Source organism: Apostichopus japonicus, chromosome 14 (genome assembly GCF_037975245.1).
Source record: "Apostichopus japonicus isolate 1M-3 chromosome 14, ASM3797524v1, whole genome shotgun sequence".
NCBI lineage: Eukaryota > Metazoa > Echinodermata > Holothuroidea > Aspidochirotida > Stichopodidae > Apostichopus > Apostichopus japonicus.
This window is the reverse complement of record NC_092574.1, coordinates 7,789,505-7,806,241: the sequence shown is the minus strand read 5'-3', so window position 1 is coordinate 7,806,241 and position 16,737 is coordinate 7,789,505. Positions and strand designations below refer to the sequence as shown.

Here is a 16,737-nt window from a genome sequence, read left to right as displayed (position 1 = left end):
ATTGATTTTTGCCCAAAATGCGCTTCCCACGCTGCAGGGTTGAATAAATAATAATAAAAGTATTGTCTTATGTAGCAGACGAACTTTCATGCGAGAGGAAGATTGAGCAGGGTCGCTTAGCTTCCTTCAACCTGAAAAGAGGGCTTTAATGATATTTCCTGCTTTTAGTTAAATGTTATTTTTCGGGGTATACTCGAACGGAGGGGCTACGTCCCTGCTCATGAGTGGAAAGTAGTTAACCAATGATCCCATGCTGTTTTTTTGCGGGATTGCGCAACTACAGTACAGTACGGTGAACAAAACTACATATATTGTACCTTGGTCAAGTGTAAATCGACGACAGGTGCACTCGCATTCATGGGCTTTTAAAGCCTCTTTCGTCGTCTGGGAGTAATTTTGGAATTAAAAGGCCTCAATGAAAATAATTCGTAAATCATGAGAAGTTCTTAGGATATTTAAACTTTGAGGAAATAACCGATAACCATATAAGTGCTAAACGTGCTCTTCATAATACAGCTATATATTAGGCCTTTGTGAACCTGTAAACCAGCGATCGCTAAGCACCTATATATTTTTTTCTTTAGTGCCCTCGTACTTTTACTGTTCGTCCGCTTCTCATCGTAGGTACATTTGTAGCTTAGTCCGGTGGCTGACTTTATTATCGAACCTAACTTGTCTCTTTTAACTTGAAATGTTATTGCCGACTAACTGTAACATATAGTATAATTAACACAAATACCAAATGCAATTTTTCAACAGACTTGATGATATGTAGTTTATCTAAATTGATTATTTAAAACGGCTGGTTTTACAAAACTAGCTAATAGTTTGTGACGACATACTTGACCTTTTCAGGATAGGTCATGTGTATTTCACTACTTTTGGTTCTGGGCGCCAACCTGTCTTGAAATATATGTGACATTTTTCGAAAAAAATAACCGAGTTTCGTAAGTAAGATAATAATTTGATGAAACATGTTTTATTTGATAATATTATTTATTAATTTAATCACTCAACGTTGTTTTTGGTGACGTTGTTACATTTTACAAGAGCAGAACATTTCTTTGCCTCGAAATTATGGCGGACATAATGCTACACAGTACATGGTATTGGAATCAGACAGTACACTTACTAGCGTACATTGCACGTACATTCATGTATTGAACCTTAGCCTATCTAACGTTAGGCCTACATACGTGCTGAGGTGAGTGCATCATTCGATTTTCAATTTCTGAACAGTCTCTCTCAATGCCATTTCAGTTACAGAAGCCATTATGCCATGACCTTTTCCCAGAAATCAGACTTTCTTCATCGAAGAAGAAAGAATATCCACAATATAAAACACTTTGTTGTTACCAAGGAGGCCTACAGACTGTAGCCTGAGGCCTAGCATGTTAACTTGTAATTGAGCCTAGCCTATTCAAACCCAGTTTAGTTCTGTTCGAACTAGCCTAGGCTGATTGTGTAGCACCATGTATCAGCATTACCTAGCTTATGTCTAATCTAAAGTTTTGAAAGGCTGCAGGATTGTTAGTCATATGCATACTTGGCATTCAATCGGAGAGGACCAAATGCTGTGAAGTTGGTGCAATGTTGAATGCCACAGCTGAAACCTCATATTTTAATGTCTTCCACACAGTGTAACTAAGGCTACCTGAGGCTTAATGTGGGCTAACAAGGATACATCAGTTGTGCAAACAATACATTAATGGTCGGTACTTACTGAAATAAACTATGAGCAAGCTTGATGCCGGTGTTGTACTACAATAGGTAGCCTTACTACATATATTCGCATCTATAAAATTAAGTATGGGCATTATGAATTCATGCTTACTGCCCTTCCATCGGTAATATCAGCAATTAAGAGGTATTTTCCCAGCCAAATTTTCCTTCATGGTCTTCAAATCTGACAGGTATGTATGATGAAGGTATTGAAATAGGACTTGTTTTCATGTGGTAAACTTGTCAAAGTATCTGTTTAAAAACATTCACTGGGAATCTCAAAACCTAACAACATCTGTGTTAGTTTTCTGAACTATAAGATATGTTGTAAACTGCCAAGTTTTGTATACATCTCAGAAAATGATTAAAATCAATTTGTTAAATGATTAAACACTGGTGAGGAGGACCAAGGCATCTGCGGTGTAACCTTTGATAATTTTTTAACTGTTATCATGGATGGTTTAGAATTTATGATCAGTCCTTGACAGTAATTTTTGCATTGAGCACATACCCTTGAATATCAGTACCCTATGTTTGTATTTAAAACTATACTTGAAATCACTAGTTCCTAATTAAAGGGAAAAAAAAACTATTTGGATGGAAATTTGGATTTAATGCTCAGTGTTTAGTTAACCAAGAGAGATACACGGGGGATACTCTGCCAATATAGTGAAGATTGAAGCTTTCTGAACATCACCTGCACGTCAGTCCACTGGCAATATGTGTCACTGACGACACATATGAGCAGAATTAAATGGTGTAATTTGTGATAATCAGTAGGTTCATTTTTGAACTAGCACAAGTGGCACTTTCCTCAAAACAGGAAGAACGTGGCAATTGTGCTGGTGTAGGTGACACTAACCTTTGGCATCTCCTCTTCCACTGGTCATCAAGATATTCCTGGATGTACCTCACTTTTGACGTTCCCGTCACAATGTCGATTGTGTCCAAAAGACTTCATTGCAGTATGCTGCAATCAGAGCAATATTAACAGTATTTTGCTAGATTTCTTTGAAATTTCATTTTCATAACCACGACTTGCTAAAAAAAAAAAAAAATTTAAATAGTCTCTCATACATGTTTCTGTCCTTATCAGACTTCTTGCGGGGATGGCATTTTCATCATCAGAGGTGAACCCGACGTAACCTGGCAGCCATGTTTCACTCTTCAAATAGCAGCCAGCCTGCTGAGGTAGGTACAGCTGTAGCTAATGACAGTGGTAGATAATGATGTAGGATATGATACGAGTAGCTAACCTTCCGAGATGGTTTGGAGTTAAGGCAGTTTCGGAATGGGGGCGGGGGGTGGGGGGGGGGTTGTTATTTTATGCAAAGTGAAAACAATGGACTTTTGTGGATAATTAAGAATCTCAGAATGAAGCGGGCAGGATGGGTAAAATATCTGAGTGCCACCATTTCTTGAAACTGATTCTATTGAAAGTGTCAATATATGCCACCATTTCTTGAAACTGATTCTATTGAAAGTGTCAATATAAAGAAGATTTACTTCGCTCCTCGCTTACCTGTCTCCTCAGAACCTTAGCACCTCATTCTACCGTGTCTAGTATGCCCTGGTAATCTTTTAACACTGTGCACCCTCAGCGACCGGCTCCTCCGGCCGTTGCCCTTCCTTCTCATTCTACCATCAAAAGTGTTTATTGAAAGTGTCAATATAAAGAAGATGCCCCTAAAAATGGAACTGGTCTCAGGGGAAACTGTACAAACTTCCCATCACTATTAAACAATGCAGGGCAGTACGTTAAAAATTGCTCCGTTGCCCGGGGCAAGTCAATGACAAATCTCAGTGGGAATTTGCAAGTGCATCATTATATACGGGAATTTGTCACGTACAGAAGTTGTCAATTTCACGGAGCACTCCATCCAAATTTGTAAGAGCACTTACTGCAATGTACTGTACATCACTTTTTAACTAATTGTAACCACTATATATTCCGAGTTAAATTCCATAAGATAACGACACAAGACGCCCGTAGACAACATTGCTACAAACGCTGGATGCTGCGTCTGGGACGCAATGTTTTAGCCAGGGATGCAAAATTTTCAAATTGCTTGCGTCAAGGGGACGCAAACTTTTTTAAACCCGAAGTACACACACTCACAACTAGTTCTATGCAAAATATAACAAAAAAACATTTGTTTCGTTCTTTTAAAAAACAATTCCTTCTAAAAATAAACTGGGTTGCACTCTGCTCTATATATTGTGTAGAACATTCACACAGTATAGACAGTGATAGGATCAGTAAAAGTAGGTCATACAATAAACGCAATTAGTGTTAGATGGTGACGCAAGCTTATTTTACTGGAAGCAAACTATATTGGGGACTTGCGTCCCTGGGATGCAAACTTTTTTTTCTCTAGTAATATTACTGCTTTAGAGCTGATATGAAGAAAATTGAACCCACAACACACAATTATCTGTCATTTTGGTAAAGACATTTTCGCCGACAGAGCATGGAACTGCCGAGTTGGTTAGGCTTCACTGTGGCATACAATAACAACGGTAGGATAGTATTAGGGTTCGGTAACACAAAAATGTGCAGAATTGTTTCGTGTCACAATATCACATTACCAATACACTTCAGGTGGCCAAGCACCCACAAAATTATTTATTGAGACGTTTCTACATGCAGTTGGTCATAATTCGCAAAAATACAAACATTAGTTTTGAGACAAGATTGCTGTGACTCGCAGCTGTGATATTTTGCAAAGAGTTTTCAGATTTTCAATCTGCACATGTTTTGAGTGAAAGATAGATGGCTTGTAAACCTTAGATTTTCATTGCTTAAAAGATCACTTTGATTTTATAGGCAGTGCAGTGGAGTAACAGTGACATTTTTGCCCACCATTTTGCATTTAAAAAAGACCAGAAAAATTCAGTTACAAAAATGTGTGAAGTTGCTAATCGAGAAGTGTCTTGTAGTTGCAGTGAGATACAGTATAGGCTTACTGGTGCAAGAACTACAGGAGCCCTACTGTTGCAGAGGCCAAGCTAAGACCTACTTTTGTCGATGCTCTTTGGAATTGTTTGAGACACAACAGGGCTAGCTGCATATTAATAATTCTGCAAAATGTTTTACGCTGTTCATCACTTTCTTTTGGAAGAAGATTTAATTTGGTACTTCACAGTAGTATAATTTCCTGCCAAGTGTGCCATGTATCTGCCTAACCTTAGTTTATAGAAAGTATTTTTTTTTTTTTTTTTTACTATACTAACTTTACGTATGGAGACAAGTATGGAGACTTGAACAGTGATCATAGAGTCGTGTGAATGTTACATTTTGGCGAGTAGATGTTTAGTCACGGCCCCCAATTGGCGAACTGCATTGGAAGATATTTGTCAAGGCCTGTCTAGCATTATGCTTGTTCATGTCGTGAAGTATTTTTAAATGGTGAGAAACTCCTAAAGGATGTTTTTAGGCAGACTTGTTGTTTGGATATGTCATAGCTCAAGCAAAAAAGGGGAAGATTTTAGTCCTAGTAATGGTCTCGAGCTGTTCTGAATTTCAAGGTATTCGCCTTTAAACTATTCTTAATCTATGGGATGCTCCTTTAATGCTAATTAGATGATGACCTTTGCTCCTCAGTAGAGGCCTTTGTTATTGATCCATTGTTTTATAATATCTTATGATGGATCTGTAAGATGCGCTTTTAACTTTGATATGATATGAAACAACAGAGCATCCTTGGATGACATCCAACACCATCTGTCCTTGTCAACTTGGGTAACACATTATAAACAAAACATTTGAGTCCATAAAAGTGTTATATTTTCCCATTGAGTATTGTGTAACATAGATCTGAAAAACTAGTCTAATGGTTTGTGATATATATATATATATATATATATATATATATATGTATATATATATATATATATATATGTATATATATATATATATATATATATAAAAAATAAACAGTCCAGTTACCTTCTCAAAAGTTAAAATTATCCTAACAAGTACAACCTGGACTGGTAGAAGTGGTTGTTAACGTTCTACAACAAATAAAACGCTAATTTTGTGTCTAAAGTCATCCTATAAGAAGAAGAAGAAACAGTTCTGTACTAACTGTGGATGTCCTTTGGTGGTTCGGGATGGGGGCGGGGGGGGGCTCATCTAATAAGAAACTACTGTACACCCTGTGGAATGTACAGTTTAATACTGTACAACGTCAAAATAAATGGCTATATCAGTCTTTATGACTGTACAATGTAACCCTCTTTTCATTAGTCAGACTAAGTTGCGCATCGAAGCCTTGAAGTTGAAGGTATTGTTTTGTACCAAGCAAAGGCATTTGGACATTTCTCACCAGCACTGGTAACATGACACCAAAGAGAAAGAGGAAGCATATATGAGCTTCAAGGGTGATACTGTATTAATAAATATTAAGACAAATGAAGGTAATACGCAAGTACTGTAGAAGTGGGTTTTAAGTTTTCACTGGCATAATGATGTACGCAAAGGTGGGCAGGACCACCCCATTTGTCAAAATTGTCGCACGTGTATGCAAATTTGGTATCTAAAGCTTAAAGTGTGAAGTTTAATTTAGATATAATATGACATTTTATCGTCAATCTTCACCTGGATGGAGTCCTCGTACAATAATGCATCTAGAGTTTGAGTAAAGAAAGCCCCTCTTTGTTTACAAACAGTGGCTCAAATCAAATTTATTTAAAGTTGTGTCCGGATCACTGCTAACCCTCCTGGAAGTTAAACTTGACACCTGTTAATGTGAACCTAGAACAAATGTGAAACCAGTATAAAGAGCATCATCAATCTAAAATGTGAATGCAGACAGTACAAGGTAATTTAAAATACAACCTGTGGATAAAAAGTGGGTTTTACTCCCCTCCTCTCTTACCCCTTCTTCATTCAGATTAATATGCTTTCCCCGTCTGTGTAACCCTGGAAACTTTGGTAGCTCTGTCAGCACTGCATGCCCACTAGACCCCAACTTATGTTTCACCACCACTTGTCCCTCCCCTTCATTCAAAATTCAACATAGATTTTTCATCCATCCATCCCTCCCCCACTTCCAACAAAACGAGGAGAAAAATAGAGAATGAAAAGAAATGAAAAGTTGGCTTGCATTCAGCATAGTAAGTTTTCTTTATCCACCGAGTACTTCGTGTCCACCAATGAAATGGTTTTCATTCAGGACAGTAAATTTACAGTAGATTTGGTGGGGTTGTTTAATTTGTATCTTGACATTCTGTCGCTGTGCCTTGGTGTAGGGACTAGTTCTGCGGGACACTACTGTCTATTTAAGCAAATGACAAATGAGTCTTATTTGAAATGACACTCCTGAATTGAGATCTTCTGATTGGCTGCTAAATACAGTACTGTACCCTAGATTGGTTCAATCCAGATGTTGTAAACATGCCCCACTTCAAAAGTGCGATCCCTGCATATATATACTATGTAAATTATGTTATAAAAGAGGTTTGAAGTTGAGCCAAAATAATACCTTCTGTGACCATTTCCTTCCTGTTTTCAAACCTCCCCTGTGACCGGAGTCAAGAATCCAAATTGAGAAACCAAGACATTGCAACGATATGACACAGTGCAGCCCAATAGTTTACACTATAGTATGTTGTTTGAAGGAATGTCTTCACAGTGCCAAGGTTAAAATGGTAACATCAACTTCCTTGTAAATGAGTATTGCAATTTCGTTTGTATAAATAGACCTGAAAGTAAATAGTTATCAGAAATTTGACATGGCACATTTTTGGTATTACTTTTATTTTGTAAAGTAGTAAGTACAGTATTTAACTCAGTATAACATACAGTAGTACTGCACAGTATGTGATGTGAACATAGTTTGACCATAAAACAAGTCCCCCCGTATGTTGTGGAACTTTTTCAACCAGTTTTATGAGTTTGTGATGGCACTTCTTTCAGAAACTTATATAAAGTTTGTGTAATGTTATGAATTGACAGGGAAAAAAAGATAGCCAGATTGAAAGAAAAAAACAACATTTGAAACACCATGAAAACATTTTGGTGGAAGGGGACAATTGACATTTAGAGAATCATGAAGTAAAACCAAAGGACCATAAATCTGGACTGCACTTCCTGTATGACTGTAACAATGGAATGATGTCATTTCCTGCAGCAACCTGAAAGAAACATTACTTTTTTTTTGACAGGGAGATCCCAGAGATATGGATACTGTATATTTCGGTACAGATATATGCATATCACACATATTCTTGTCAGAATATGTATTTTCCAACTTCATAATGTAGTGTGGTTAAGTGAATAGTGGAAGCAATGTTAGTGAACATTGCCAATTTACAGCATATAATAATATGCTGTAAATGTTATGCATTTAGTAATATGGTACACCATGGTTGTAATAGTGTGCAGTGATAAGCTATCCTACTACAGTATGTTTGTTGTTTAGCTAGATAATCTGCCCAGGTTTTAATTCCCTTTTCTGCTTCCCATTCAAGGGTCGAAGTCAATAAAAACTCACAGACTTAGTACAAGTTTACTTGCAAAATGGTCGTTGAAATTGTAGAGTACTTTACCATCTGTAGACCTTACGAACATTTAATGTTCATTTAGTAATTAACTTAAAAAGCGTCATGAATCAATTTGTCAATTTTTGAAGCGCTTGGTTTCGTATTAAAGTGAATTAGACCTTTAGCCTGACTACAGTACTGTTATACAGTTCTTCAAGATCATGTTTAAGTGTAAGATATCAAACTTGCTGTTTAATTCCAATCATTTGGAAACATCTAGCAATACTGTAATAACTCTACTGTATAATATACAGTAGATAATTTAAAGGCTGTTCTGTTTGCATGCACTTTGGCACTGTGTGCCTTCAGTTATACTAAATAATAATCAATACTCAACAATACTCAATACTCAACAATACTCAACAATACTCAATACTCAACAATACTCAACTGTGCTGTACTGTACATCCACTCTGTTAATGCCGTCCATCTCTTCAAGTAAATTCTTTTTACTTAAATTACAGTTTAAGTCACAATTGCTTTACTTTTAAATTGTTTAAAAAAAAAGTCACAGGCACCTTAAATGCCAAGGGAACTGTATTTAAAAAGCAGACGACCAAATGAGACCAGGCATTTCTAGAGGAAGTAATTCACACACGCACATGAAACACAACTTATATATAATTGTGTTGTCTATTTGACATTGTCAAAATGATTCATACTTTTCTATTGTACATTGTATTGTGAAGAAAGGGAAAGGACCTGGGTCTGTGCTGTCTGGTATTCAGCACTGAGGGATCCCTGGAGCTGCTGCTTAGTACACAATATGTCGGTACTGTACAGTGCGTGCCGGCAGCTCTGAGCTATGTACTGTAGACAGTCGTACAGTATCTGCTGAGCTGTATCACTCAGTAGCAACAAGCTTTCTGGAATTGGCAAACATTTTTAATTCATTCAGAATTAGACTCTTACTTTATATGCAGTCAAAACATGCCCTTACCCATCTATCTACAGTAACCTACCAAAATGGTAAAGTTCTATCAAGCACTCAGCGCTGTATGTTCAATTTGTAGGTCTTCGTTTGTTGCGATGAACCCCTGACATGACATTCTAACAAATTTGTTTTATAACATGTACTTGTACACAACCCTTTTTAATTCCCCAGTGAATGAGGTCGCCAGGAGGAAAATCCTGTGGCGACTAGATCTAAGTTTTTCCCAAATTCTGGTCGTCCAGAATGAAAATGTGATCGCCACTTTGATATGCTAAATATTAGTATAAAAAACACTAGGCCTAGGCTCAACATCGAGTAGCACTAGACTGTACATGTGTACACGCACAGAATCGTATAAAGACGTATAGGATAATAGGGTTGGGCGATGTATCGAAAATTATTATTATCGCGATAATTTTTTTTCAAGACGATATTTTTTGGGGATTGAACAAATGACGATAACTTCTTGTGAAAGAAATTTGAAATAAATGTGGGAAAAAAATGCAATTATCCTTTCTCCGTTTTATGTGTAAATGTTATTCTAGCATTCCATGGTTAAGAAAGTTGAAAAGAAATCAAGTTTATCAACTTCATTTACTGACTTTTGAACTTCGTTAAAACCCGTCCTTTACAACATTCACTGTATAGAGAACAAAACTCTGAAAATCAGTAGAGAAATTACCAATTGTGTACGAAAAGTAAGTTGGTACACCTTTCAAATTTTACGAAAGATCGAGCAAAATACTTTCAAAAAATTCACGCGAAACTGGCATAACGTGCTAAATGCAACAAATGTCATGTAAACAAGGCTCTAGTACACCCATTTATGAATTAACCATAAGACCACACCTGGTGTTAAGCGGGGGAAAAAGAAAGTTTTTCTAGAATTTCCACCAAAAAAGGAAAAATTATTATCCTACCACAGTTAAGTGTATGGTAAATAGCCTAACCACTTCGTCGGTTACGGATCTCACGTAACAACAAAAACACAACTATAAATTGTATTTTGCGAAGTTGTCGTTCTCTACAAGGACATGGAAACAATATTTAGCATTTAGTTAATCATGCAAAGTGGCCTAAAATATGGAATTGCAAGGTTTACTTTTATAAATGACCATACCGTAGCTATCGGGGCTATGATATCGTGCTATGTATGTATGGTATAGACTGTGCCTCATGTATCATGGGGAAAAGATTGTTTTGTTCATGCGGAGGTGTCGGTTGGCTTGAGGTGTGTTTTACTTACCTTCATGTTACGGGGATATTTACCTACTTTTCTTAAACGTCTAAGATAATATTTCGCATAACTTTACCGATCCTTTACTGACTGACCTAATTAATTCTAGAGTGGAGCCAAAATAGTTTACTCCATGAAAAGTTTTTTGGAAACGTTCCAAAAATGTTAACAAACAGGTGTTAGACAGGGGGTTGCAACTTGCTTGACAAAGTACCTGGTAAAATTTGCTGCACATGTAGCCTACCAGGGTTAAACACTGCAGTTGTAAACTGATGTACGTATAGTGCACGTTGTTCATTGTTAGGCAGTCTTGAAACAGGGCTTTGCCGAACGTAGTTTGTTTCATAATATCGACAGTGTTGTAAGTTAAACTTTTTAAAGATTGTAAGACAGATTAAATCTCTTTTCATTTTATCACATAATATTGCTACTCTAACTTGTCATTTTAAAATTTTGAACAGTTTCGTGACAATTTTAATTCATCATGGTGAAATTTTCAGTTGCAAAAACTGATCGCCACAGTATAATAGGTCTGGCGACTAGCATTAATTTTTTCCAGAAATTCTCATCGCCAGCCGAGAATTGTGGTCGCCAATGCGACCATGGCGACCGTAATTAAAAAGGGTTGCTTGTACATGTTTAACAGGTGTGGCCTAGAGGGCCAACGTCAACCGAATACACACATTTTGTAAATTGCAGTACATTGATTGAATATCGAATATATATAGCTACTGTATGTGCACTCTACTCTACTGACCCTTTCATCTGTGCACATTAATTACTGCATACATGTGCCATTTTTATGCTTTAATTAAATTACTTGTAAATTGAATGAATTATAGTAACTTTTGGTTTGTTTTTGGTATTACCCCTCCCCCACTGTCTGTCACATAGTGGTTGAGTAACTTGAGTGAACTTTTCCTCACAAGTACCGTTCAGTAGTATGAGTAACCTTACAGGACAGTAATGTGGCTCTGCGGTATATATATAGAATCAACAGTCATCCCAGTACACAGTATTAGTTACCAACTCAATCAATCAATCAATCAATCAATTCCTTAATGCTGTTTTGTACAGTATGTTGAATATTGGACAATGTTAAGCATCACAGGTTGGTTTGAAAGTAAATACTTAATCTGCAGACTATAGTAGTCAGATTGCACCAGAAACAGTTACACTGTACAACTTAGCTGTCAATTTATGGAGATCATGAAGTTTTGCAAACAGTAGCTGAATAATGTGGAGAAGTATACATATAGTATAATGTGTAGTTTTTAAAACAAGAGCAGTACAGTTTTTATTCAACGTTAAGTCCGTTGACCAATAAAAAGGGAGTATTACCAGAATCATAAGTGCCCTAATGAATCTGATTGGTGAATGAAATTGATGTACAGAACTAGTGTACTGTAATGTATGCTTCAACGACTTAATCCCAGCCATATATATAGCCGTATATGTATACATGTTTGTAGACTTATTTCTAGTTCATTTGAATAGAGTGTCTGTAAACAGTATATATAAAGAAACTCTAAGATGTATTTAGATCCTCCTGCAAGCCGGTACTCGCGAAGAAGCCTCATTGGCTTATCAAAGCCGCAAGCTGACCGAAGTCAGTCTCTTAGATTCATATTTAACGTCCATGATTTTGAATTGTCAATTGTCAACAACTCTGTAACTGGACAACATACATTAATCTTGGAGTGACTAGAATTCGGGACCTTATGATTGAAAGGCACCAGCTTTAACCACTGAGCTAACACTCCTAAGAAAGTGCATTGCTAACACTCCACTCCAAAGATAGTGCATTGCTAGCACCCAGAGGAAAGTCCTATAAAGAATCTTGCATACTGTAGATGCAGGACTTAAGGTTGAGGGAATCCTATACTGTACACAGGGTTGAAAACATGGTAGCCATCTGTTGCACAGTTTTCACCATGGGAAGTAACCTGACCTTTTCTGATTTTATAAAAGTGTCTCACAATACAATAGTTTAACATAGTTAAGACAGTTAGCTCTGGTAATCTCACTACTACTCAACCACATGTTACAGTAATCCCGGTTTGCTGAGTACATTGAAGCTGAAGAAACAGCTGCACTGTGTAATATAGAATACTTACTGCAAGTGAGCTGGTTACCACCCATACATAATATATACTGTATGTGCAATTCTGCTACATAGTAACATTTGTACAACCTGCCTATACTGTAGGAACAGTACTGTATGAGAAAGTGTAAGGTTCAGTTACTAATTTTCATGGACATGATCTAATGGGTTAAGATAGGGGGATTTGAAATATTTTAAATTTTTAAGGCTGTTTATAAATTTATGCAGCTCACAAAATGCTTCCAATTGTAAGCTCGCAAAGCATACCAGTGCAGTAGTAATATCAGTTCCATCAATAAAAAGTCTTCAGGCCAAAATAAATGTAAAAAAGACCAATATATATATTTTAGGAATTCCACTTCGGGTGTCTGCGCCAAAAAGTGAGCTCCTTTCAATATGAATGTTTAATGCTACGATTACTTCATAATTCCTTCATATACTGCACCATCATTAGCAATAAACCAAAGAATGTATTCCACAACAGTGACACACTTGAAGCATTTTATCTCACTTAGAGATTTCTTACCACTTAGGCAAAAGAAACCTTGTTGATGGTACAGTATGGTGTATCTGCTGAATGTCTTTATGTGCATACATGTAACACATGTATGCTTGTAAATACAATAACTCAAATTTGGTTGGACTTCATACTTGGTATTTGTTAATTTCTTAAGAAATCTGTCATAATTGGTAGAGGTCAAAGATCCTTTAAGGTAGTCAAAGGTCATCAAAGGGCAGCATGTGAAATACTTTGTTAACGTTAATTCAAAACACCTACAGTACGTACTTCTGTAAGTTCAGACTGATATACAGTACAGTACTTAGTGTGTAGATGATAAATCAAAAAGCACAGCTTAGTACTGTATGTAGCTTTCCCTAAGTGATTAAAATAGATGCATTATAATTGGCTGAGGTCAAAGGTCATTTAGTTCAACAGAGGAAACCAGGAATTATTTTATACTTCAAATTGTGTGTCACAGTTTTTGGAAGATATGAACGTTTTCTCTATGAAATACTATAGTTCCTGCTTACAAAAACTGCTGTACATCTTTGGACTTGTATAGCAGTTTGCCCACTTGGTATAGCATTTTGCAATGCCATACTTACTGGAGAAATGATTCCCTATAACACAGTCTACAGAAAGTAGCAGTCTGCTATGCACTACAGTAGGTTTACATCAATCAGGGAAAGTCCCTTGATTATCACATTTTGGTCAGTAATTCAAGAAACACAATCCTCTAACTCTCCCTCTCAAATTTAAACTTGTAACGTGTAACTTTGACAACGCTTCTCAACTATCTCTGCTTTGCCCCTCCAGGTCTTCCGCAAAGACCTCATCAGTGCTATGAAGCTGCCCGACTCCTACCAGCTGCAACAGGAGGAATACTGGGTCATCCAGGACCAATGGAAGCAGGAGTGGGAGAAAGGCGTCCAGGTTCCTGTGGACGACACTTCCATCAATGACCCACAGTTCTTTGAAGTCCTCATGCAGGACTCTGGCACATTCAAAATGTAAGTACCAAGGAAAAACAGTGCTTGCAAATTTTGGGCTTGACAAGAAGGAGAAAAATATTTAATCAACAGGGAGAAATTAAGTGTTCATATTTAACATATTTACTTCGCTCCTCGCTTACCTGTCTCCTCACAACCTTAGCACCTCATTCTACCGTGTCTAGTATGCCCTGGTAATCTTTTAACACTGTGCACCCTCAACGACCGACTCCTCCGGTCGTTGCCCTTCCTTCTCATTCTACCATCCAAAGTGTCTACACATGCGTTTTCATATAGTGGATAGTAAGTGTTCATATTTAACAAAACAGTTTTGAAGGCTCCGATGTTTGCCTCTGATATCAACATCCATGGTTCCTGTGTATAGGAACTGCTATGTGTCTCTGCACAATTGTTAGCACTTTGACCATTTTGCATGTAGTGTTTAACTTTATGGAACTTGATAAATTACAGGAACTAATTCACTGCTCAAATATTGTGTACATAGCAGTGTTTGAAGGCTCTGATGTGTGTCTCTGATAAAAACTTCCATGGTTCCTGTGTATATGAACTGCTATTTCTGCAAAATTTGTTTCGCACTTTGACCATCTTGCATGTAGTGTTTTACTATGTGACACTGGATAAATCACAGGAAATAATTAAGTGTTCAAACTTTGTGTACTTGAAGCAGTGTTGAAGGCTCTGGACTTTTGTCTCTTATAAAATACTACAGTTCCCTGTGTACAATAAAACTGTTTTATCTTTGCACTTGTCTTGCAGTCGATCCATTTGGATACCTGATAAATTATTCCCTGAATTAGGTTCTGAACACTAATTCCAGATACTTTCATAGAGTTTAGAGTTGAGGGTCAAAGTATGAATGCTAATGAGTGTCGCAGAATTGTTATCACAGTTTTTAAAATATATCTCAACTCTAAATAACTTCTATTTGAAACTTGAAGTGTCATATATCTTGTCAAGTTTTGAGGTTAAATCGGTTGGTGACCTTTCTTCGCACGTTCATCCGTCAAGTAGCGTCTAGGTACATAACCCGGAGAGCTGCTAACTCTCTATCTCTCCGATGTTTACGGATTGCCCAGAGTCTGGTTTATTTATACGATCTCCCATTGACGCTTGAAATTAACCTCTTTGATTTTTAATTATTTGCAGCCCTGACAAGCTCATCAAGTGTTACAGTGGCTCGGAAGAACAAATGAAGCAAGCCGAAGAACGGCAGAGGCAGATTGAGGCCACTTGTCAGTACGATTTAGATGAAGTGGACATCCAGTGGCTGCATATCATTAACAGGGAGAGGGAGGATATGGGTAAGTTTACATGGTTCAGGGAAACCGATCTTAAACTCATCAGCTTTTAATTTTTATGTTGGTGGGAAGGAATATATTCAAATAGTCGAGATTATCTGCGAGCTGGATTTATGTAATCTGTTAAGGTAATCTCTACTCAGCAGTAAACTTTCTTGCGACATGAAGCATATATTGATTTAACTCCCGGCTTTGTAGCCTGCTCCATTGCTGAGATACAAATGTGTTGCAGTTTTCTCCCTTTTTTTTTCACTTTATGTAATTGTGTTCATTGTGCAATCAATGTTTGATGTCATCCACAGACTGCACCAACAAAACTCAACAACTGCTCTCCTTTTCTGTCTTGGAGTGATTACATAACGTTGGAAAATAATTTAATACTGTGTGACAGCATGTTATAAATTATGTTGTATCTTGTTGGTGCAGTAAACATGGTCGGCAAACATTGATTTAAACGTGGATGAGGCTCTGATTGCATCAATGTAAAAACACAAAAGATACAAAAACAGTGAAAGCCTGATGAGTTGTTCATGCATGACATCACAATTTATTGCCCAATATTTACTTCGTTCCCCACTTACCTGTCTCCCCACAACCTAAGCACCGCATTCTACCGTGTCTAGTATGCTCTGGTAATCTTGTCAGCATAAAATGCATTTTATATATGTCGACTACATTCCTCATTTTAAGAGTCGGACTAATGTTTCATTTACTCCCTCTGTGTTATATATTTTAAAAAAATGAAAATTTTAGACTTTTGTCATTCCTGCTAAACACTACCCAAAGTTACCATCACGTGCGAGATGATATAGTCTTTGGATAAATCATTAATTTGTAGGATGCATACGGATATTTACAGTGCAACTGTTTGTGTCGTTATTTCATGTCGATGGAATGACTTTAACTTTTCCCGTTTCTATTTTGTGCTTCATAGGAGATACCCCGATTGATGAACTGACCATGGAAAAAATAATAGAGCAATGTGAAATCCAGGTAAGTTTAAAGCGTCAATAAAATAGGTTGGCTTGCGTCGACTGGTGGTATGTACTAAAGTTGCTGAATATTTTGTCGCCCTATTTTTAAATTTTTAATCGTAGTCTGGTCCACCGGGATGATCCAAATATCTGTTCGGCTGCGGAGGTCGACCAGCCGAAGACTAGTTGTTTACATCAAATTCAGATTGCCTTGTAACTAATATCCCCAAATATTTACAAAAACTGGTGTCATGCCCAAAAGCTGCTCTTCTATTCTCCAACCTACGCATCTCTCCTACAAGGTATATGTTGGTCATTGTCATTATTGCTACATTTTTTCGGACAACCAAATTTTGCTTTTCCGACAAAAATATGCACGGCCTGGTTGTCCCTGGGACAACCAGAAAAAT

The 16,737-nt window shown here is 37.1% G+C and overlaps 1 protein-coding gene across 2 annotated transcripts in view; it reads left to right on the top strand.

Annotated features, from left to right (window-relative positions):
- The first annotated feature begins 855 nt into the window (after positions 1-855).
- Positions 856-16,737, top strand: part of LOC139979875 (uncharacterized) — a 40,353-nt gene continuing 24,471 nt past the window's right edge. Inside the window, exons 1-5 of one of the 2 annotated variants that reach the window (XM_071991057.1) lie at positions 856-947; positions 2,819-2,913; positions 13,862-14,055; positions 15,202-15,356; positions 16,288-16,346. In XM_071991057.1, the coding sequence (XP_071847158.1) occupies positions 2,878-2,913; positions 13,862-14,055; positions 15,202-15,356; positions 16,288-16,346 (444 nt within the window). In that variant the 5' untranslated portion in view covers positions 856-947; positions 2,819-2,877. Of the gene's footprint in view, positions 952-2,818; positions 2,914-13,861; positions 14,056-15,201; positions 15,357-16,287; positions 16,347-16,737 lie in introns of both variants that reach the window. The other variant, XM_071991058.1, reaches the window with a different exon arrangement.